Source organism: Triticum aestivum, chromosome 5B, assembly GCF_018294505.1.
Source record: "Triticum aestivum cultivar Chinese Spring chromosome 5B, IWGSC CS RefSeq v2.1, whole genome shotgun sequence".
NCBI classification, from domain to species: Eukaryota; Viridiplantae; Streptophyta; class Magnoliopsida; order Poales; family Poaceae; genus Triticum; species Triticum aestivum.
In genome coordinates this window covers 397,274,758-397,297,248 of record NC_057807.1, presented here as the reverse complement: position 1 = coordinate 397,297,248, position 22,491 = coordinate 397,274,758, and the positions used below count along the sequence as shown (strand labels likewise).

The 22,491-nt window shown below is 45.4% G+C and overlaps 1 protein-coding gene and 1 non-coding gene across 3 annotated transcripts; both read right to left on the bottom strand.

Moving 5' to 3' along the window:
- Nucleotides 1-11,901: 11,901 nt before the first annotated feature.
- On the bottom strand, nucleotides 11,902-11,972 carry TRNAG-GCC (transfer RNA glycine (anticodon GCC)). Its single transcript has one exon. It is a non-coding gene; the product is annotated as a tRNA-Gly (tRNA).
- Nucleotides 11,973-12,440: 468 nt separating this feature from the next.
- LOC123112067 (S-adenosylmethionine decarboxylase proenzyme) lies at nucleotides 12,441-15,570 on the bottom strand. Of its 2 annotated transcripts, XM_044532987.1 has the most exons (3): nucleotides 15,429-15,570; nucleotides 14,269-14,424; nucleotides 12,441-14,154 (listed from the first exon to the last, which is right to left on the bottom strand). In XM_044532987.1, the coding sequence occupies exon 3, from the start codon at nucleotides 13,944-13,946 to the stop codon at nucleotides 12,768-12,770; it is 1,179 nt and encodes a 392-aa protein (XP_044388922.1). In that variant the 5' UTR covers nucleotides 13,947-14,154; nucleotides 14,269-14,424; nucleotides 15,429-15,570; the 3' UTR covers nucleotides 12,441-12,767. The 2 variants fall into 2 exon arrangements, with proteins under 2 accessions (XP_044388922.1, XP_044388923.1); XM_044532988.1 differs by lacking the exon at nucleotides 15,429-15,570 and having other exon boundaries at nucleotides 12,441-13,946; nucleotides 14,269-14,417.
- Between the last annotated feature and the right edge of the window lie 6,921 nt (nucleotides 15,571-22,491).

The following is a 22,491-nucleotide window of genomic DNA, read 5'->3' as shown; positions in this document are numbered from 1 at the left end:
GAAGAAAAATGAAAGTTTGCAACACAAATCGACGAGATGACGTTGCGGGATTCTCGGGAGATGAACTACGATAGCAAGCTCCAAAACATGAGCTGGTTCTGCTACAAACATGTGAACACGTTGTCCCAGACAAGCATGCCCACATGGTAGTCTTACAATAAAACACTACCGAGTTCTGGTTGGGAACCATCAGCGAGGATATCGAAGTTCTTTCATAAGTCCGGATTAGCTCTTATGAAGATACTCCTTCTCCTTGAACAAATCAGTCAGTGGCTTGGTGTGCTAGGATACACATATGGAATGAAGATGATCAGTCTATCAAACCACAGAATACTTCGCACGTGCATAACTGACTTGGGATGGTTCCAGAGGAGGTAAAAACATGCTTTCTCGAATTCACGGCGGCAACTTACATCAAATGCACGTGAATCAAAGGAAGTCACTTCTTTCATCCAAACATATACCTCAGAGACGGAACTCGAAGGCATTGTTTACAAAGTTTCCAACACTAGCTTAATGTCCAACAGAATCATGGAGAAGATAAGGATGTTGTCGATGGGCTCAACAACAATTCATCCAGGTTCCCTTTTAAAAGGAATTCCATAGTTAAGTGAACACGGTGATAGTATTGGTCAGACCAAAAGATGTAATGGTATATGCTCGAGGGATCGACCACGAGTAAGACAACATTACGAGCATCGTTGGTACTGATTTGATTGACGATAGCCCACACTCAAATCAAAGGATTGATAAGACAATAGGTCCAGCAAGTGATCACAGGGACCAATCGATGAAGATATCATCTTTCTTCAACACACACTACACAAGATTATCCCTTTGGAACGAACTAAGTCAGGCAAGCTTTTATCCTCCAACTCTCCAAGTTGTTGTCTAGCTTAACCAACTAGCTCAGGGATATCCAACACAGATTCTTGGAGAAAGGGTGGTTCACAAGAAACCAACTTGATCACGAGCTCAACATAACAGTCAGGAAACAACCCGGTAACACTTCCAAGAAGATATTTGGAAAGTCACGAACCACCGGTATGTTACTAATGCTCGAGAACAATCTCGCTTTTGAGGGCAAGACGATATGATCAAATGAGTGAGGACTTGACAAGATCCTAACTCATCAATCGAAGGGTGCACCGAAATAAGGACTAGGTAGCACGATCAGTCTTACAAGGATGATTCAAAAACCAACACACTAAGAATGAAATTATTGTCCTTTAACTACCCAGCAACGAGGTTGCTAGGCGTATTGATTTCACACATCACAATTCATTTGTCGGTATTCCGGTTGCATCAACACGAAGACCGATGAATGACTAATGATGGCAAGAAGTATCACTGTACCAAGAGTTCATAGGATGGTGTGCAATTCCTATAACAATCCCGATATAAAGATGGTAATACTCCAAGGTAGAACAGAACAAAAGCTGGATTAGCAATTTGATCTGCGGAGCACAACTTCTTTGACCCAATCCTGGATATGGAAGAGGTACTGGAGTTTGTTTTTCCTAGTCATTCTGCGATAGAATGGCTTGACGGACCACAAGAGTAATAGGCATCGATAAACGAACGCACGCATACTCTTGACTATCAATTGATAGACGAGGGTCAGAATGCAACTAAAGAGAACAACTCAAAGGAACATATAATTTTCTGAGTTGTGGATGCATAGATTAGTATGTCGAACCAAGTTCAACATATTTCTTCCGGATAACCAATGCAGAAAGGTAGAACTGGCAGAGTCACGATTTATGAATGGAGAACTCCTCAAGAATAATCCTGTTGTGATATTTTAGTTCAACGAGGAACTTCTGCCATAAGTAGTTCATGGTATCTGGAAGAAGAAGATACCACGGACTTCAAGGACTATCGCAAAGGTTACTAATATCCTAAAGGCGCTAGCAATTACTATCAACATGAAGTAGGTAGAGTGAATCTCGGGTTCAAAACCCAGAAATAGAATACCTACTACTAAGTAGCGTCACGGGATGCTTCCGAGAATAAAGGCCAGAATCATCACACTGGGAACACAGATCATGGCTAGACCACTAGATGATCCCCTAAGACACCTAGGGTCATAATAATAACTCCAACATAAATGTCAAGGCAATAGAATACCTTAACTCAACAATTAGTGTGATTGAGCTGGCATAAAGGAACATCGAAACCAGAGGGAAAGGATTCTGCGAATGCATCAGACTCTTTAGAAACCTGGGATGACTCGGACAGCATAACGGCTGTAAATGCTCAGAAAAGATTTGAGACATTCACAAAAATGGTGGCATAACCACTCAGAAGCACAATATCAAGGTTCCGAGATCAACAGTTAACATACGGAGGTAGAAACTGAACTGAGGCTTAATCCAACAATCTATAAGTCTACGGATTAGTAACACGTGATCCTGATAGAAAGAAGAGATAGCCTAGTTCTTAATCCCCGTAGGAAAGATAAGATGACTCAGATCAGAAGGCCATGAGGTATAAGGAGTAAAAAGAGCCTTACGTTCCATCCCACAATCAATTCCCTTATATAACTAAAGAATTTCTAGACTCAACTTCGACCAGTTTGGCTTGGTAATCCTACAGGCAGTCAAGCTCTGATACCAACGCTGTCAGGACCCCGACTCAATGCCACATCGATCTAGCATGTAACACCCCATATCACTTTGCGGCCTCACGCACGGTATTCCCACGGGTGTCGTCTTACCTTTGCCCGGGACCGTTTGCGTCTTTTGGTACACGTATATGACAGTGTCGCTAGCATCCATATGGTAAGGAGCCCGGGCTGACATGGCTAGTCGTAAACCCAAAGTGGCACAAACTTACAGGGACAGGCATCCATGACCCAGCATCGAACGTGTCGGTCATCAGCGAGTGAATCCAGGCTGTAGCACTGGGCTAGCAGGACTCCGGTGAACCGGGCTGTAGCGGGCTAACAGGACTCCGGTATTCATCGCGTGACATTTCCCCGAAGGGACAGACACAGGAACGAAGAAGGACACATGCCGGCCAGCCTAAGTGTTCCGGAGCAGCAGCAGGCTACCATGGCTCGGTGGAAACACTAGGAGACATTTCCCGGTAAGAGAGGCTACTAAAGATAAACAACTAGATAGTCAGATCCCACACATACCAAGCATTTCAAACATACACACAATATGCTCGATATGTGCAATACAACATGGCATCACAAGATGACTCTACGACTCAAGTAGTTTATTCAATAGGCTCCGAGGAGCGAGACATTACAAACATGGGTCTCATGACCCAACAATCAGAGCATACAAGTCAAAGCACGAGCGGAAGCTATCATGTCTGAGTACAGACGTCTACAAATGAAAAAGGTTGAAAGCCTGACTATCTACCAGATCTTGCCGAGGGCACAAGATCGTAGCTGAGGTAACAAGCTAAACATCGAAGTCCACGTGGAACTACTAGTGAGACTGAAGTCTCTCTGCAAAAACATAAATTAAGCAACGTGAGTACAAATGTACCCAGCAAGACTTACATCAGATCTATCTACATATGCATCATTATCAATAAAGGGGATGGTGGGGTTTAACTGCAGCAAGCCAGCTTTGACTCGGTGGCTAACCTAAACTACGACTGCAAGTAACTCTTTTGAGGTGGCGCACACGAGTCCACATATTCACCATATCAATACACCACTATGGATCCGCTCTCGTCTCCCTACGAGAACGCCATCCATAGCACTCACGCTTATCTTGCGTATTTTAGAGTATCCACTTTCACTTGTCTATGAACTATGCAAGGGGTCCAAGTTTCCATATCCGAGGAATCCGGCTATTCGAATAGATGATGTTAACCCTGCAGGGGTGTACTTCTTGACACACGCTTTCGCCACTTACCGCCCTGTACACGTCATGTACCTCGGCAACCTTCAAGCGGAAGCCGGGCGAGGGAGTCGGCCACGACCTGACTAACCGAACAAGTCTCTAGTCCAGGTTTATCGCCTATTCGGGTTCCATCCGCAAGGAGATCCGGCCGGGGTGTCGCTCACGGCCCCAAACGATGTGTGCAGGGTTCCCAAGCCCACCAACCGGGTGCCACTTGGTACACCGGGCCACTGTGCCTAGTCTGTCCCAAGCCCACCTGTACCGGGTGCCACTTGGTAGACTACTAACACTACCTACAAACACCAGAAACTAGTTGCAACTCCTGGACAGAGATCATGTTGATTAATAAGTCGAGAGAGTCAATTAAGGATCCCAATGTGTGGTAGTAGCTGTTCATGGATCACAGGCACAGAACTCAGTTCCTGAGGACGGCTGCAATGAGACAACCCACCATGTACTCCTACATGGCCTCTCACCGCTACCTTTACCAAATCGTGTTCACACACTTAGCTCACACACAGTAGGACATGTTCACACGCCTCTGATTCATCCCCAATGAATCAGACCTGACTCAACTCTAAGCAGTAGCAGGCATGACAAACAAGCATGAATGAGTAGGCACAACAAGGCTCAAACAACTCCTACTCATGCTAGTGGGTTTCATCTATTTACTGTGGCAATGACAGGTCATGCAAAGGATAAAGGGGTTCAGCTACCGCAACAAGTAACAGATGAATCGGTGTTGTCCTAATGCATTGAAAGAGAGCAGGAGCGAGAGAGTAGGATTGTATCGGAATGAACAAGGGGGTTTTGCTTGCCTGGCACTTCTGAAGATAACATTGAGTCTTCATCAGTGTCAACGATCACGTCATCGGTATCACGTCTATCGAGAGGGGACAAATACCGGCAACACAGAAAGGAACACAATCAATGCAATGCACAATATGATGCATGATCATGACATGGCAAAATGAATGTGTTTGAGCTAATGCAACTAGCAACAGATTAAATGAAGTTGGTTTGAATACAAGATTCAAATTTAAACTCCATATGTGATTATTCAAATGCCATTCAATATGATTTGTGCTAAACAGCAGCTATAAGTTGTTCTAACATGCATGAAAATGGTACAGATGGATTCCTTGAATTTTTCTGATAATTTTTCATATATAAATTATTTAATTTGGAGTTACGGTTGAATTTCTATGATTTTTAGAAGTTTTAGGCATTTTCTGGAATTTCCTGAATATTAATAAATCCAGAAAATACTTATTGCGTCAGCATTGCGTCACTATGACGTCAGCAGGTCAACAGACGCTGCTGGTGGTCAAACCTGACCAGTGGGGTCCACTAGTCAGTGACTGGGGCTGATTCGGGTGTATGACAGGTGGGTCCGGTCAACGGACACGTCAGCACAGCCAACTCTGACTTGTGGGCCCCACTTTATTAAACTAATCTAAACAGAAAATAAACCTAGAGTTAATTAGACGCGGGGCCCAGCTGTCATTGTCATAGCGTTAGACTAATAGCGTAATTAGTACTAATCTAATCCGCCATGTCAGCGTCACCGGAACCTCGCCGGCGGCGACCAGAACGACGGCGGCGCGGCTCAGAAACATGCTACAGGTGGCGGTTGGACACGCGGAGACCACCGGGACATAGCCCGTGCTCTTCCGCATCAAGAGGAGGCGGAGTTGGGCGCGGGGGTTGCCGGAATCATGCCGGCGATGAGCTTTGGCGGCGGTCGGAGTTCGGGTGGGTGTGGGGTTGGTGCTAGGGGGCACGTGGGGAGAAGCTGGTGGCGGCTACGGGCTCCTGGAGACGTGTTGAGTGCGGTGGTGTGCTCGGCTTCGAGCTACAACGGCTCCAGCCACGGCGGTGACGAGGCACGGCGGCGGCGAGCTTCGGAGCTCAAGGGGACGGCAACTACAGGATGCTAGGGACGACGGGGCAAGGGGGAATCGGGTCAGCGGCTCACCGCGGAGCTGCAGGGATGGTTAGCGGGCTCGGGGGCGGCCGGAGTGCAGCGAATCGACGGCGACGATCTTCGGTGGCCGAGGAGGGGAACGGCGACGTGGGCGGCGATGCAGGGCTCCCGGCGTTGCGTAGCTCCATGGAGAGGTCGGGGGCGTCGAGGCGGAGCCTTGGGTCACTCTGGTGGGGTGGAACGACGGTGGTGGCTACGGCTGCGACGAGCGGCGGCGACGGCGGTCCTCGGTCGCGCGAGTGAGAGAGCCAGAGGGGAGGAGCGGTCCAGAGGGAGAGGGGAGAACGCGGGGAGGCTCTGGGTGTCTCCGTGGCGTCGCAAGGATGTCGGGGAGGCTGCCACGGCGAAGCAGGAGGTGGAGGCCCGGGCACGGGCGCGTCGACACGCCTCTGCCAGTAGGCAGAGGTTGAAGACAGCGGTGCCCCTGGTGGGCTGGGCCGCCAAGTGGACTGGCAGGGGGGGCTGGGCCAGCACAGGTGAGCGCCAGGTAGTTCCTTCTCTCTTTTTTTAGTTTCCATTTTCTATTTTTTTCTGTATTTGTTTTGATTTAGTTTAGCAACTAAACCATTTTAATAAATTCTGTAGTTTATTATGTGGCTTACTAAAATATATACAAAGCCACTCACAACTTCCAGAATTATTTGGAGTCATATTTAATAAATATTAAATATAAATCCAAAGCAAATAGTTATTGGATTAATTCAAATGGCCAAAATAAATATCTCTGTGACTCCAAAAATATTGGTTTAAATTTTACCTCTCACCAATATTTCCATGGAATAACAGGAACATTTTCTTGGACTCATTTGATGAAATTTAAATGTTGGTTATTTTTAGAGGTCTTCTGAGGCTTTGAAAATTCCTCAATTCAATTTCATTTGAATTTAAACATGATGCTCACATGAGGTCTAGCCTAGTGCATAACAGGACCAGGGATGTGACAACTATAAACCTTTGTACTGACCCATCCCATCTAGTTAATATCGAGGTCTTTGCTTTGTAATTTTTGACATTGTTTGTTTTCTGAACACATGTTGGCTTGAAGAAAGTCTATCTCGTTACTTTTTGATAATTGTTTATACGCAAGCAACTAGTTTGCATTTTTCAAAGCTTTTGTTACGAACAGAATCGCACATGAACTTACTATAGTAACCATGTGTGTTATAATTTCTCATCGCAAATAGTTCATTCAAGTGGGTTGTTTGCTACGTAACACACAGATCTGGTTTACATGAATCGTTTGTGTTCTTTTGGTTGATTGCAAATGTCGCATATCACACACATCTTGTTAAGATGAACCATTTCCGTTCTCTTGCCTAATCGAAAACAGTTTCTCTGAGTGAACCGTATGCCGTATATCACACACACCTTGATCTGGCTGGTCGTTTCTGTTGCATTCCCTAATAGCACACAATTCATCGGAGGGAACTGTATGTCGTACTCCCTCCGTTCGGAATTACTTGTCGCAGAAATGGATGTATCTAGACGTATTTTAGTTCTAGATACATCCATTTCCGAGACAAGTAATTCCGAACGGAGGGAGTATATCGCACACACATTGATATGGCTGCACGTTTCTGTTGTTCTTCCTCATCGCAAACAGTTCTTCTGGATCAACCGTATGCTCTGCATCGCACATGCAACTAAAATCGGAACCGTGTTTGATGCATCGGTCATTGCAAATGTTTTGGACATTTTTGACGGTTCTCTAACACCACCGTTTGAGATTATTGCATCGCACACAGTTTTTCGAAGGGTCTCTGATTGTAGTGTCGCTTAGCACCATCCTGCAGTATTGATAGGTCTCCTCCTTCAATCCCTAGCAAATCAACGAGTTTGAGTGGCTAGAGAGAGAGAGAGAGAGAGATCAGGCAAAAAAGCTTGAAGGGCACTAATGGAGGAGAGAGAGAGATGCAAGAGGTTAGGAGGTAGGTAGAAGAAACCCCCTTTATACACGGACCCCCTTTTTCCAACCGTTACAACAGTTTTTACACTGCAGCGATACAATCGCTCAAGACCCCAGTACAACCGGGATTCACGGGAAGGCAGCAGTAACCCTAGCAAGTGTTACAACGGGTGGCACGAGCGGTAGTACCGGTTAACAATGAGTAACCAGACCAATCGCTCGCCTACCGCTCTGAAATAGAAGGGAGTCACCCCTATGGGCGATGGTCGAGCGGTAGTTGCACCGGAACTACTGCCTGACCCTGGAACCAGAGATGACTAGGTCCAGAGCGGTACAACCACTCGGGACACCGGTAGTACCGATTAGCAGAGCACAACCGGGACAACCGGGCCACCACCACCCAAGGACCGCCCCATCACAAACAAAGTCCGGCGGTTGGGTGGTACCTAGCTAGTACAACCGCCCGTCAGGCACCTCCTGGGTTTTCCCATAGCAGAGGCGGTACCACCGCCCGGGGGCAGCGGTACTACCGCTGGGCATGTACCTGGGAGGTGCAACCCTAGGGTATCACCCCTAGGTAGGTGGTTGAGTCAGAATAACAGGGCATGTGGTACAACCGCCCTAGAGGGCAGTACAACCGCTAGGAGGTAAAAACACTGGTTAGAAGGAGAAAGGGGACCTCTCTCTACTCAACCGGAATGGAACGGTGGGTGAAGAGAAATGTGTACGTGCATTGATTTACCCAATACCTTCCGATGTGGATTCACTCTTAATAGTACGGGTTTCCTACGACCAAAGAAATAAACACGCAGAAAACACCGTCTTCGATCTTTTTCGTCCAGAGGGAATGCCTAACCGACTTGTACTTAAACATAGAGTACCTGAAGAACTTTGCACACGATTAGACCACAAAGATAGTTGTCATCATCACCAAAACACAAAGACGGGAAATGTCCTAACAAACACGCCAACACAAACGGATACAAATTTTGTCCGTTGGAGTCGACATTTTGGGCGGTGTCCGTCCCTGTTCATGTTTGGGTGGTCAATACGTGGGCAGACACATTTTCATCTGCGCAGCCGGTATGCAGCCAATTTTTGAACTTTTTGCATACATATGAAAAGTTCAAACGAAATAGTTGCACAACCAAATAAAAAAGTCATAGTTGACAAACCAAATGGAATTTAAATTGTCACGGATACATTTAAAAGAAAAGATCTAATACATGTATTGTTTGCCAAGGTGAGCCCACATATGCTCAACCAAATCATCTTGTAGTTGAATGTGAGTTGCCTAATCATAAATTTCATGATGAAATTAGGTGAGGTGTGCAAGCATTGTCACTCCTCCATGCTCAGACACAACATTTTCACCCTGAAATTGAAACCCCTGGTCGATACGATCAGCTAGGTAGTATCATTTGTTGTAGTGGTGGCTATTGATCTCAACATTGACCTTTGTGAAGTTTTCTTCTGCAAGCCTTCCGAACACTGGAGAACATTGAAGCACGTTGATGTCATTGTGAGAGTCGGTCGTGCCGAAAAAATAGTTTCAAATCCATAGATATTGTGTAGCCACTGCCTCAAGTATGGCAGTGCAAGCTTCACATGACCCCTATACTGCCCCTGCCAAGCAGATGATAGTTCTTCCACGTCTAGTGCATACAATCTATGCTACCAACCATCCTTGTAAAGCCCCTATCTACATTGATTACCAACAACCGAGTTGCATCTGCAGCAGTTGGCTCTCTCAAGAACACCGGGCCAAACACTGCTACCACGGCCTTGTAGAACTAGTACATGGATTCTAGGCACGTGGACTCACTCATGGGAACATACTCATCAATAAGATCATCCGGTGTTCCCTACGCAAGCATCTGAATAGCTACAATGCATTTCTGATAAGAGGAGAAGCCAACCTTTCTCAAGGCATCCTCCTTGGATATGAAATAATCATCGTATGTCACCACCCCCTCCCGAATACCATTGAACACATATCTAACAACCATCCAGAAGCGGCGACGAAATAGCTTGTGTTTGAAGAGTGGGGGAAGTGGACTTGAAGCAGTCTTCCTAGAGTAAGAAATGGCCGCTCTCCGTGTTACGATTCAACGTCAGAGCATGGCGCGGGATCGAGCCCCTAAAATTCGGCCACTACCTAGCAATATGGTCATGGACGACCAAAATAGCAACCACGGACTCCTTATCGTCCAACAACGAATCGTCCAAATTGCAAATGAAGTTGTTGAAGAAGTACCCATCTCCACTATCAATTTGTACCTTGCGGGCGAAACGTCAAATATCTTGCGAACGTGGTGGGAGAAGCTGGACGGTCAAGAGCCCCGCGCCTCTCCCAAACCAGGCAGCAGGCCGGTCGGCGTGGAGGCGACCGTGGCGGTGACCGTCAAGCGAGGACGCCGGGTTTGGGAGCATTGTCGGCGATGGTGAAGGCAAGGGGGTGGCATGGCCGTGGGGATGGTACGACGACGGCGAAACCAGCCCACCAACATCGGCAAAAGCGGTTGCCCTCGGATGATGCGTGTTGCTGGGGGAGGTGTGTGGGTGCGGGCGACGGCCTGAGCCGCGTCCAACAGGGTGGAACAAGGCAAGGATGGGTGATCAGGTGTCATTGTTGCGGATGGAAGAGGGGGAGAACGACCAATGTGTCATGCATGGACAGAATTGCCCTTAGGGATTTGGTAACTTCGTGCACAAGCATGAATGTTCGAGTTGTCTACCGAGGTCGGTCAAGAGCCCCGCGCCTCTCCCAAACCAGGCAGCAGGCCGGTCGGCGTGGAGGCGACCGTGGCGGTGACCGTCAAGCGAGGACGTCGGGCTTGGGAGCATTGTCGGCGATGGTGAAGGCAAGGGGGTGGCATGGCCGTGGGGATGGTACGACGACGGCGAAACCAGCCCACCAACGTCGGCAAAAGCGGTTGCCCTCGGATGATGCGTGTTGCTGGGGGAGGTGTGTGGGTGCGGGCGACGGCCTGAGCCGCGTCCTACAGGGTGGAACAAGGCAAGGATGGGTGATCAGGTGTCATTGTTGCGGATGGAAGAGGGGGAGAACGACCAATGTGTCATGCATGGACAGAATTGCCCTTAGGGATTTGGTAACTTCGTGCACAAGCATGAATGTTCGAGTTGTCTACCGAGGTCGGTCAAGAGCCCCGCGCCTCTCCCAAACCAGGCAGCAGGCTGGTCGGCGTGGAGGCGACCGTGGCGGTGACCGTCAAGCGAGGACGCCGGGCTTGGGAGCATTGTCGGCGATGGTGAAGGCAAGGGGGTGGCATGGCCGTGGGGATGGTACGACGACGGCGAAACCAGCCCACCAACGTCGGCAAAAGCGGTTGCCCTCGGATGATGCGTGTTGCTGGGGGGCTGTGTGGGTGCGGGCGACGGCCTGAGCCGCGTCCTACAGGGCGGAACAAGGGAAGGGTGGGTGACCAGGTGTCATTGTTGTGGATGGAAGAGGGGGAGAACGACCAATGTGTCATGCATGGACAGAATTGCCCTTAGGGATTTGGTAACTTCGTGCACAAGCATGAATGTTCGAGTTGTCTACCGAAACCCAATCCTTAAAATTTGATTAAGTATAGCGTATGTCCCAAAAGGAAATGAATATAAAAAAGCATGAATGTTCGAGTTGTCTACCGAGGTCGGTCAAGAGCCCCGCGCCTCTCCCAAACCAGGCAGCAGGCCGGTCGGCGTGGAGGCGACCGTGGCGGTGACCGTCAAGCGAGGACGCCGGGCTTGGGAGCATTGTCGGCGATGGTGAAGGCAAGGGGGTGGCATGGCCGTGGGGATGGTACGACGACGGCGAAACCAGCCCACCAACGTCGGCAAAAGCGGTTGCCCTCGGATGATGCGTGTTGCTGGGGGGCTGTGTGGGTGCGGGCGACGGCCTGAGCCGCGTCCTACAGGGCGGAACAAGGGAAGGGTGGGTGACCAGGTGTCATTGTTGTGGATGGAAGAGGGGGAGAACGACCAATGTGTCATGCATGGACAGAATTGCCCTTAGGGATTTGGTAACTTCGTGCACAAGCATGAATGTTCGAGTTGTCTACCGAAACCCAATCCTTAAAATTTGATTAAGTATAGCGTATGTCCCAAAAGGAAATGAATATAAAAAAGGTGAGAGATGCACCAGCCGGGAATCGAACCCGGGTCTGTACCGTGGCAGGGTACTATTCTACCACTAGACCACTGGTGCTTTGATGTGCAATTTGTAAAAGCCTTAATTATTTAAGCGACAGTATTCTTTTCACTAGATAAGATCACTGAGAGTATATTTCAGTTCAAGTGTTGACCAACTAAGCTTTTAACTACGTACGGAAGTGATAAACTCAGTTCGGTGGGTTCTAGTCCAGTTATCTAGTGTTCCATGTTCAGTTGAGTGATAGTTTTAGGCACGTGAGGAGAAGAAGGGAGGACGCCAGCGTGTCATAAAGAAAGACAAAAACTCAATTCAGCAGAGCTACTCTGACATGGCACATAAACCAGCAGAAACCAACTAACTCAAAAGAAAATTGACCACAGTACAATTTCCTTTGGCTTCTCTTCTAGACAATATTCAGTACAATGTATGCCGAAGACTGACACAAGACAAATAAGAAGCCTGGTTACAATATCAGGCAAACACAACTCGCATGTCGGACAAGATTAACGGAGAACTCCAACATTTGATTGAACATAGTGTCAAAAACACTCTCATATTATGAACGAGGTAGCAGTAAGTTACAATATCGTCCTCCCCACAAGAGCATTGGCGACAGACATAAATATTTAGTACATTCTCCCCAGAATAGACTCTTTTGCTCACTATATGGCAGACGCAGCAGACCATCTAGAGCACTTATTCGGCAGGAATAACAACCGAAAAATAATAAAAGCAGTAACACGGGATACAGTACGCTTTGCCGATCACCCGGCCAGCTGCTTAACCGAAACTACTATAGCAGGACACCATCTCAGAGACTTCAGACGTCTCTGGAACCGCAGATTTCTCTCAGGCAGCGACACCTTTCTCGGTCACCTTCTTCTCCACTCCCCAGACGCACGCCTCCTCGCCCTGCGCGGCCATCTCCATCCCGTCGCTGCTCCAGCCATCATCCAGGGTCGACCTCGGGGACACGGCGCCAGGGGCAACTGCACTGAAGCTCTGGTACATGAGCAGGCCACCGCCCGGAAGCTCCTGCTCGACGAGATCGTCGCACAGGTAGGAGCAGACCTCCGCACCGGCCGCCCATGATTTGGCGAAGCCTTGGCCACCGAAGATGGTGACGGCGACGGAGAAGTCTGACGGGCGGAAGCATGACAGCACCCTCTTGATCAGGTCACTGTAAACCAGGGAGCCAGGGTTGAAGTTCATCGCTTCATAGCTCGCGTAGCTGAAGCCCTCCTCAGGAGTGACGTGGATGGTGGAGGCTGCAGGGCCGGAGACGCCGTTCATCGAGTACCCGCACGGGTCGAAGTCGAAGTCACAGATCTCCATCTCGGGGATGATAGCAGAGATGCCAGAGACCTTGGTCATCTCCTTGGCCGAGGAGCAGCCGCCGTCGGCAGAGTTCTTGAAGAACACCGCGGCCTTCCTGGCGTCCAGCCGAGTCATGCACATCTCGAGCGTCACCATGGGCTGCTCAGGCTCCTCCGTGGCGTAGTAGACGTGCCACATCTTCTTGGGCCTGAACGCATCACCCATCACATATGCATTGCCACCTGACTTGAGGCCACCAAAGAAGCCGTTCAGCACGGACACCTCCTCCGAGAAGCTGCGGTGCGGCGCCGGCTGCGCGCCGGGGAAGATGAACGTCCCGCGGGAATACTTGGCTGAAAGAAGTGGCAGCGACAGCTCCGCAGCAAGCTCAAGGATGCGGGGAATCGACAGCAGGAGCTTTGTTGTTCCACAGGTTTTGATGACAACCTTGTGGGAGTACACAAAGAGGCTCGACTCCGAGAGCACATAAGAATCAAACTGCTTGTTCGAGAGCTGGGACACAATGGTGCACCGTGCAAGATCGAGGAAGGAGTCGATCTGGTGTCGAGAGAGGGCGCGAAGGCCACGGCCGCACGGGTCCACAAAGACAGGCGCGTGGGAGAAAGTTATCTCGAGGCGCTTCTCGTAGCCCTCAAACCCAATAGGGGAGGCGGGGGCAGGGGCCCAGCAGTCAGCCAAAGACATTTCCATCTGATCAAGTGTCGCGAGGAAGAAGGGAGGATGATAGAGGACAGAGGAGATCGGAGAGGACAAGCCAAGTAGCGGAGGAAGCAGCCAGCCAAGGGAGATTTATTGGACAAAAGGTTTATTGGACAAAAGGAAAGGGAAATTGCAGTAAAGAATCCTATGCTACGTTGAAAGGCATGCGAAGGGAATATCAGGAGGGCTTGCGGGCGCACTGCAAAACAAAGATCAGAGTGTAATTGTTAGAAACAAGAGTATCAAATGCATCAATGAGCATATTCAAATTTGCATCTATGTAACTACATTGGTTAAGTCTTGTGGTGCTTACGTTGGAGTAGGCAGCAGATTGGAACTTCTTGATTCCTCCGGCAGGGCGAACGTCCTCAATCTTGTAACCGAGGGGAGCTTCGTACATGGAATTACTACTACTAGACTTCTTGCCGGCTTTTGACATCATTAGAACATTCACACTCGTTCCTTCGTGCTGATGATGAGAGAAGAAAAAAAGTTAGTGACTCGAGTAATATGGCAGTAACATGCGGCATTATTAAGACCTGAAGAAGCAAACGCCTATTTAGCTGATGAGCATAATTCATATGGTTAATAGTACAGTCGATTGGGAGTAGTAGCAAACACATGAGCTCATGAGCATACTTTTAGATGGTTAAAGCAAATATGTTTAGACAATCATGAACCACTTGAATTAGACACACTGCATATTCCTTAGGATTGGCCTAGAATCAATTCCGTAATCTTTTTAGAAGATCGAGCCTATCAATTAACTATAGAACAAAAGGAATTAACAATTTGGAGTGTAATGTGGGCACAGAAAAGCAGTAGCATCCGATATGTCAACCATATTACTACTAGATACCTAAAGCACAAAAAAATGTGTTGCATTTTTATCTCCAGGTTTTCCTCCAGGACAAAATGTGTTATAATTGGCACTAAATGCGTAATTAAAAGACATCAAATAAAAAATCAATGCAAACCAGAGCCCGCCCGGTGAACATAATTGCGTAGCCTATTGCGGAAAAGTTGGAAAAGTGTACAAATGACCAGACGTTTCCATAAAATACGCTGCGTTTTGCAGGCTGGGAAGGTTTGACTATCATAAACAAAGACAACACAGCAGACAAAACAGAGTATGAAAGACTGTAGATTCACGCTTCATGGCATCATCAACAATTAAACACCAACAAACAATGGATGCATAAGCGACGTTTTTCTCGGATCACCGCCCCCGCGAGAAGCCCTAGCAAGATCAGACGCACCAAGAGATTCTCATCTCTCCCTAAAATAAAAGAATCCCAGCACATCATGTAGAACAGGGGAGGACGAGACCCAAGAAAGAAATCCCCTGCCTAAGCAGAGCGCGATCCCCCGCTGCCAAAAAGGACCCCGGAGAACCTAAATCGAGATCCAGAACAAAACATTGCGGGCATGACGCGTACTACAAAATCGCAGGGCGAAGACAGGGAAACTCACGCTTCTTGGAGGACGAAGCTCTGGCTGTTGCGGCCTTGGGTTTCAGATCGACGGAGTTCCTAGGTTACGAGGCACGGGCGGTTTGCTCTTTCGAGGCGATCGGCTCGAAAAGGTTTGGGTTTGTTTTCGATGGGAAGGTGTGTCGAGGCTGGGGCGGCCACTGGGTGCTATTTATAGTGGACGCGGACGGTGCGGCCGGCCGAGCGGGGTACGGAGAGGCGGTGGGAAGCGGCTACAAGTTTAGGGCCTTGCTTCCGGGCTTCCGGGCCTATTCGCTATTCCCGTCCCGTATTTTTGGGTGACAACTAAAAACTCACGTGCAAAACCTCCTGGCCGAGCAGTCATGAGACATTGGTCAACAAACATCAACGTTTTCATTAAAGAAAAAACTTTGCCGTCTCGAGTGTTTTTTTTTTCTTTTTTGGCCACACCTGCGAGGACTAAAAGATCTGAAGTGAGGGCAGCGGGATCCCATCCCCGCCATCGGCCATCAAAGCGTCGGGCAAAGGGGGGATGAATCTAGGGGCTCGCCGGCAAAGTGTGGAAGGAAGAGTTTGCCTTAACCGCCGAGGAAACGCGGAGAAAATGCTTGGAGATAAAATCATATTTCTTTTTTCAGGTACTATTATGTACTCTTACTAAAAGTACGTTATCTAAAATGTACAGAGAGATTTCTCGCAAGAAAATGTATAAAGACATGTGGTACAAATTCGGAAGAAAAGGCAGAACATCTATCCACGATACATGCATGTGTGTGGGTATTCCAGAAAAAATGATCCATTGGCCTTAGATCTACATAATATTGCCTAAATACTCCTTGCGTTTTTATTTACTTCGCATATTAACTATGACCTAAGTCAAACTTTCCAAGGTTTGACAAAGTTTATCGAAAACAATCTAAACTTTCACAATAAAAATTATATATGATATGAAAATATATTAAATGATGATTCTAATGGTATTGATTTTGTATTGTGGATGTTATTTTTTTGTATAAACTTGGTCAAAGTTTTTGAAAGTTTGACCCGAAGCAAAGTTAATATGCAAAGTAAATAAAAATGGAGGGAGTATACCATACTCCTTAGACCCGCATAATTATATGGTGAACCCTAGCCACGTGCACTCCTCTCGTCGCATCGTCGGTCCCCCTTCTCTTCCACCAATCTCGACGGCGTCGGGGGACAGGGGCATTGTGGAACTGGTGGTAGTAGTAGTTTGGGGTTCTTTCCTGTAGTTAGGGTTGTTGAGTTGTCGGTGTCCTGGTCGGTGCCTCGAGGCGGCTCCGAATGTGCGTCTAGCACGGTCAGACGACACATGGATGTGTGCCTTTAGTGGATCTACTTGGGTCTGGTCAGCTTTGGACTCCGTTGAATCTGGTTGGATTGGGTCGACTTTGGTCTCCGGCATATCCTTCTAATATGGTCAATGCTCATGGTGGTTGGTGTGTTTGTAGGTACAGTCCTTCTAATCTACACTTTTTATTCATGAGCAATAGTTGTTACTCCGAGCCTTAGCACGACGACTTTTCGATTGTACAAGAGTTGCCCCACTCCGGTGACAGAGGGGCAATGACGGTGGCTCACCTTTGACTCGTTCCGGTGCTTGTAGTCGTAGCTAGGTGATCCATTGATCTGGTTGTAATACTTTTTTTACTTCGATGAATCTGCGTGCTGTTGTTACATCTTATCTATAAATCGAGAGAATTTTTCATATAAAAATATTATATTAATAATTGTACGGTTAAATCTATGTACATGTTCATAAAAAAACTACACCACTTATATCTAAATAATTATACTTCATTTGAGTGGTAGAGATTGTAATTTGGTATGACACTTTTTTGTGTTGGTTTCGCCCAAATTTTCCTGTTAGAAAAAAATATTTCAATTGTTCATTATTAACATCTTTCAATTGTTAGAAATTCTAAGAAGAAAGCAAAACATCCTCTCTCAGACATTTGATACATCCATTTTTCATCATCTTTCAATTGTTCATTATTAACCATGTCTTACATATTATGTCAACTATCTTATACCTTTTCCTATGTTATTTTGCAAGTTTCAACATAGGAGGGGGAAGTGCCAGAAAGCTATAAAAATTAAACTACTCCATCTTATCATCCTCTTCTAGGCTTCATGATTTGTCGAATTAGCTGACTTTTTTTTCACATGGCATCGCATTGCTAGCGTCACTCATGTAAGTCTATTCCACATATTAGGTTTCCCGCTAACTTAATATTTGTTGTTTGTTGTCAGATATGTTTATGTATTTATCAATATAGGAGTAGCTTTGATTTTATTCTCTCGCCCAAGACATGATAACATGTCTTATATTTACCTTACACGATAGTGGATCTCTTGTATCTTAATAATTAAATTACCCTTATGGTGTCCTTTTAAGACACCTCCACCCCCATCTCACCCCACCACCTAGGCGGATCCTGTGATTTCGCCGGGGTGGGGGGGGGCACTAGATCCAGGGCCCTCAAACTAAACATAAGAAAACACAAGAAAATATGTTGAATTGACAACAAAAGGGAATACATTATTTTTGTTTCTCTTATAAGTCTCTTCTTCACTAATATGTCCCATTAATATTATCCTAATTTCTTGGATCACAATAATCTATAAAAAAACTGGTGGGTTGTCAAGACTAGTAGATGATTTGAATGCCCATGATCACTCACTTTGTTATCATCCATGTTGATGTTAACACTGAACTGTGTAAAGCCCTCATCTTATGGATAACATTTGTTTATTCCTCCATAACAAGTATTGGCATGTCGCTAAAATAAAAAATGATAACCCCAATAATATATATGCATTAACAGTATTTAATATATTAATTATCAATGGCCATTCGCAACAATGAAGAGGCAATGTTGATGATCATTTATAAATTTTAATGAATCATCATGGTAAATCTTATAGGGCATAGACTACCTATGTAGATGAAGATCAAAGACATGCCTCATATTCTTTGCAACTTATATAATTGTGCCTTCACGGTGTGATCTTGTCTCTCGAACAGTCAACATGGTCGCATGGGTGGCAACGGCTTGACTATATGTGGCAATCTGATCCTGGTTGTACTCTACTATTGATGTGCATTAAGGAAGGATAAAAGGAACGATTTCATTATAATTACCCCTAATTAATCGCATATAACTGGTACTCCCTCCGTTTTTATAATCTTTGGGTATTAGATTTGACTGAAATCAAACTCCATCAAGTTTGACCAAGTTTATAAAAAAAATGTGGACATTTACAATAACCAATCTATATGTTGTGAAAGTATATTCAATAAAGAATCTAGTAGTATATATTTGTTACTCTATATGTTAATAGTTTGTGTATAAACTTTGTCAAAGTTTATAAACTTTGACTTTGATCAAACCTAATATACGGAGTAAATAAAAATAGAGGGGGTATGTTTCTAATCGTACTAGGTAGAGATCCCAAATTTAATCATAGCAGGAAGCAAATTAGGGAGAACAAGTACGCCTATTTTGGGAATCACAGACTCAAGAAGAAAAATGTAGCAAGAAGGAAAGCTCGGGACTCCGCCCCTGCCTCACTCCTTTCAGGGTCGGGCCTGCCACCACCCCCGCTACTAGAAAATTCTCTGCCATCTCAAAAACACGTGTTCTATATATAATTACTAGTAAGCTTGCACGTGCAATGCACGTCTTGCTTGCACATGCAAAGGTAAATAACGACAAATCATGATTAGATCAATGATGGGCATAGGGTCCATTGATTTCTCAAGAAACATACTATGAGCAGAAAATAAATGTAATATAAATGAATAAAGAATTGGTAAGAAAAAATATGATCCGAATAAAGGTTGCATTATGATGGAGAAAAATGTAACATATGTTTTGGATAACAGTGCCCAACCATGTTATGAGTTTCGTACAGGCACTTGAAATTTGATTGTGAGATATTCTCTATTCCTAGTCGATAATGCATAAAAATACAACTGAAAAGGGATATAAAAACCAAGCAATAATCAGCTTGGGCAACATTATCTCATCTCTGTTGAGATGTCTTCACCAAGATTCCGTTCTCTGCTTTCTCTTTACCCAACTTAATTACTGGAAAGGTATTTAAGTTGCTCATTGGTCAGCACACTACATGGGAGATCAATAATACTACCACTGTAAATCACTAAAAGGAGAGGACACTTCGCAAACATGTCTCATATTTCAGTATACTACTTTAGTACTTACCGCAGGTGTGGGAAGATGACAACAACAATCAAAAAAAGGTTTCTTGTCCCTGTAAAATCAGTGAATTGTTATATCTAAATCACATATTTGCTCCATTCAGTTGAACTAATTTTGACGAAGATCAATTTCAGGTCTAAAATTTCAAGCCTAATGAAAAACAAAATGCAATAGACATAACTGAATAATGGGTACATGATAGTAGGTTAAATAAGCCCATACAACTTGTGGTCTATGGAAATGAGAATTAGAATTCAAGCTCATACAAGTAAATAAATAGATTATCAAAAAGCTATATCAGGTTACAAAGCAACAATAGTGCTACCATGAGGTTGCAGTGAGGAATAGTGGAAAAGGAATAAAAAAATTGTGTAAGCATGAGAGCAAACTTCCTCCAATAATTTTTGTGTCAGTCACATAGCAGGTGCATTCCTGTTCTGATTAAATCAGATAACCAATGATGGAATAATCCCATTAAAGGGGATAGTTGCATTATTGTTCATGTTTTTCTTCACCGCAAAGATCATATATCTGAGTGTAGCCTCTGCAACTAACTTTCATCACCTCCCGGACCGTCATGGTAGGTTGTTGATAACAACAACAGTAACACAATCGCCGCGAGAAAAATGTGTGATGTAGCACAATGGTGACACCAACGCCTCCCGGCTGTGCCCAGCTGTGGCAACTGCCACACCCCACTGCCACCGGACGGCGCCCCCATCCAGGAGTACACAAGTTGCCCCACGCCAAGCGAGATCTTGCAAATCTTCTCTATCATTGTCATTGCAAAAGGACTTTCATCAGTGGCTCGCTGACAATCTCCCCCAAACCCTACAAGAGATTCAAGTAAGTTTAAACTTCCATTTTGCACATGTGCAATTGAGTCACTCACCTTGCTAGATTAGGTCAGATCTATTATCCATACCTAAGCCCTCCGAATTATTGTATTTTCCTGGCCAGATAATGGATCAACAAGCTTGTCCCGTCATATTGTCAAACACGGGCTGACTGGATCATCTACTTTGGTCATTCAAATTATAAAACACAATCATGATATTGAAATCTCATCTCATTCCATCACGTGAGCTTTTCCCAGTTTTTTTAAAGAGCTTTTCTCAGTTTTGGACAAACTGAATGACGGTGACGATTTGTATATTGTAGCTTTTTCTTTCATACGCTTCACTGGGTAGATGGGAGAGCGCGCTGTGCCCTATGTTCAACCCCAAAAACCTTGATTCAAGGTTTGTAGGTCATAGTAGTTGTCATCACTCGCAAGCTTTCTTGTGCACTTTAAAAAACTGCATGACGAAGCACATCAAGAGCAGCAAAGGTGCTCTCAAGTTGTTATGCATATCATATGGCACATGTAGGACAACAAAATGACAGTCATCAAGGAAAATATATAATTACCAAATCAACCCCAAATCAGCACTCGCATCTCCATCTATGTATCAGACTACTTGGAACTGAACTGAATGTAAAGAAAGATTTAAGTGTTGACCATTAGTCCTCAATGTCCCATGTGTTCTCCATCCTGCTCCTGATTTTACTGTCCTACTCTAGTTCGTAGTCTAAATTTAGTTACTGGTTGCACTCACCCCTAAGTGAACACTAAAAGTTTTAACAGGATAAATCACACAGATATATCATTAATTACCTTAGTCAATAGAGTCCTGGAATTGGGTCTCAAGATCCTGACAAAACTGACCAGAGTTTTCGTAGTTCTCTGAAACTTTTCATGTCTGGTTCGCTACTACTCACAGTTCTTTCTTGGATTAAATAAGCCCCATGAAAGCAAATTTTCTTGGGGTATACGACTGAAAAGAAGGTTGTAAAATTCATCAAAATCATCTAGAACAAAACAGTATGACATACTTTTTGCGCAAGTACTGTAAAAACAAGTATTACCTGTCCTAGCCTTTCTTTCTCAATAGTCTCTGGCTTGTACTGAAAAAACAGTATGACGTACTTTTTTACTCCTACAACTACCTTCGTGATGATCCGAAGAAAGTGTCGCAGACACTATGCACATTTATTTTGTTGGATTGTGCAGATCCAATTGAGCAGTCCCTAAAGCTGGAAGGACTTGAGAGAATTCAGTACACTATTATTAGGAGCCAACAATTCCGTTTCAGAACACAATTGCTATAGATATATGATGCTGAAAATTCCGTTCTTAAAATATCCTTCATATTTAAACTCGACATATCTAGAAAATGAGAGCTTTGGCCTTCTTCTGTTAACATGAAAGTAGCAGCTAGCAGCCATGTTGCAACTCCATATTTTAGACGCTTTCAATGAATACACAAGACATGCAAGGACCGCTCACAGTTTCGGCGGCAATGTGAGCAAAACAAGTCAGCAAGCACATAATGATTTCTAGGCTGAGAAGAGTGTAGATAGACGTGCATAACAAGTATTCCTATATACGACCCTTCACCACTTATCTGCTTCTAAAACAAACCATATACTAAAAGCTGGAATACAGATCACGAAAATGTTGCGATAATTCTGATTTTTGCAGTTGACAGAACAGTATTAGTAGAAGGTAAGTAGTATTGTTCTGGAAATTTAGTGAAACGGAAGCGTGATTAGCATATCAAAATACCGTATTAATCGACCCATTGTATTTGGAAGAATAGGGCGGCATATCTCATGGGGTCATCCATGATCGCCGTGGATGTAAATCGCTTGGTGATCGGTGATGAACTGGGGCGAGATGGATGCACCCGATGGACGTTTTGAGCACAGTACTTGACACAATAGCTTTGATCTTTGCGGCCCCTCTCCAAAGCTGCCTTTCTATCCTGAAATCTCCCGAAAAAACCAAACTCT

Bases quoted from the DNA above. Each gene is read 5' to 3' on its own strand.
- LOC123112067 (XM_044532988.1), bottom strand. From the start codon at position 14,397: ATGATGTCAAAAGCCGGCAAGAAGTCTAGTAGTAGTAATTCCATGTAC. The intron at 13,947-14,268 runs GTAAGCACCACA...ACACTTGATCAG, and splicing joins AATCTGCTGCCTACTCCAAC to ATGGAAATGTCTTTGGCTGA.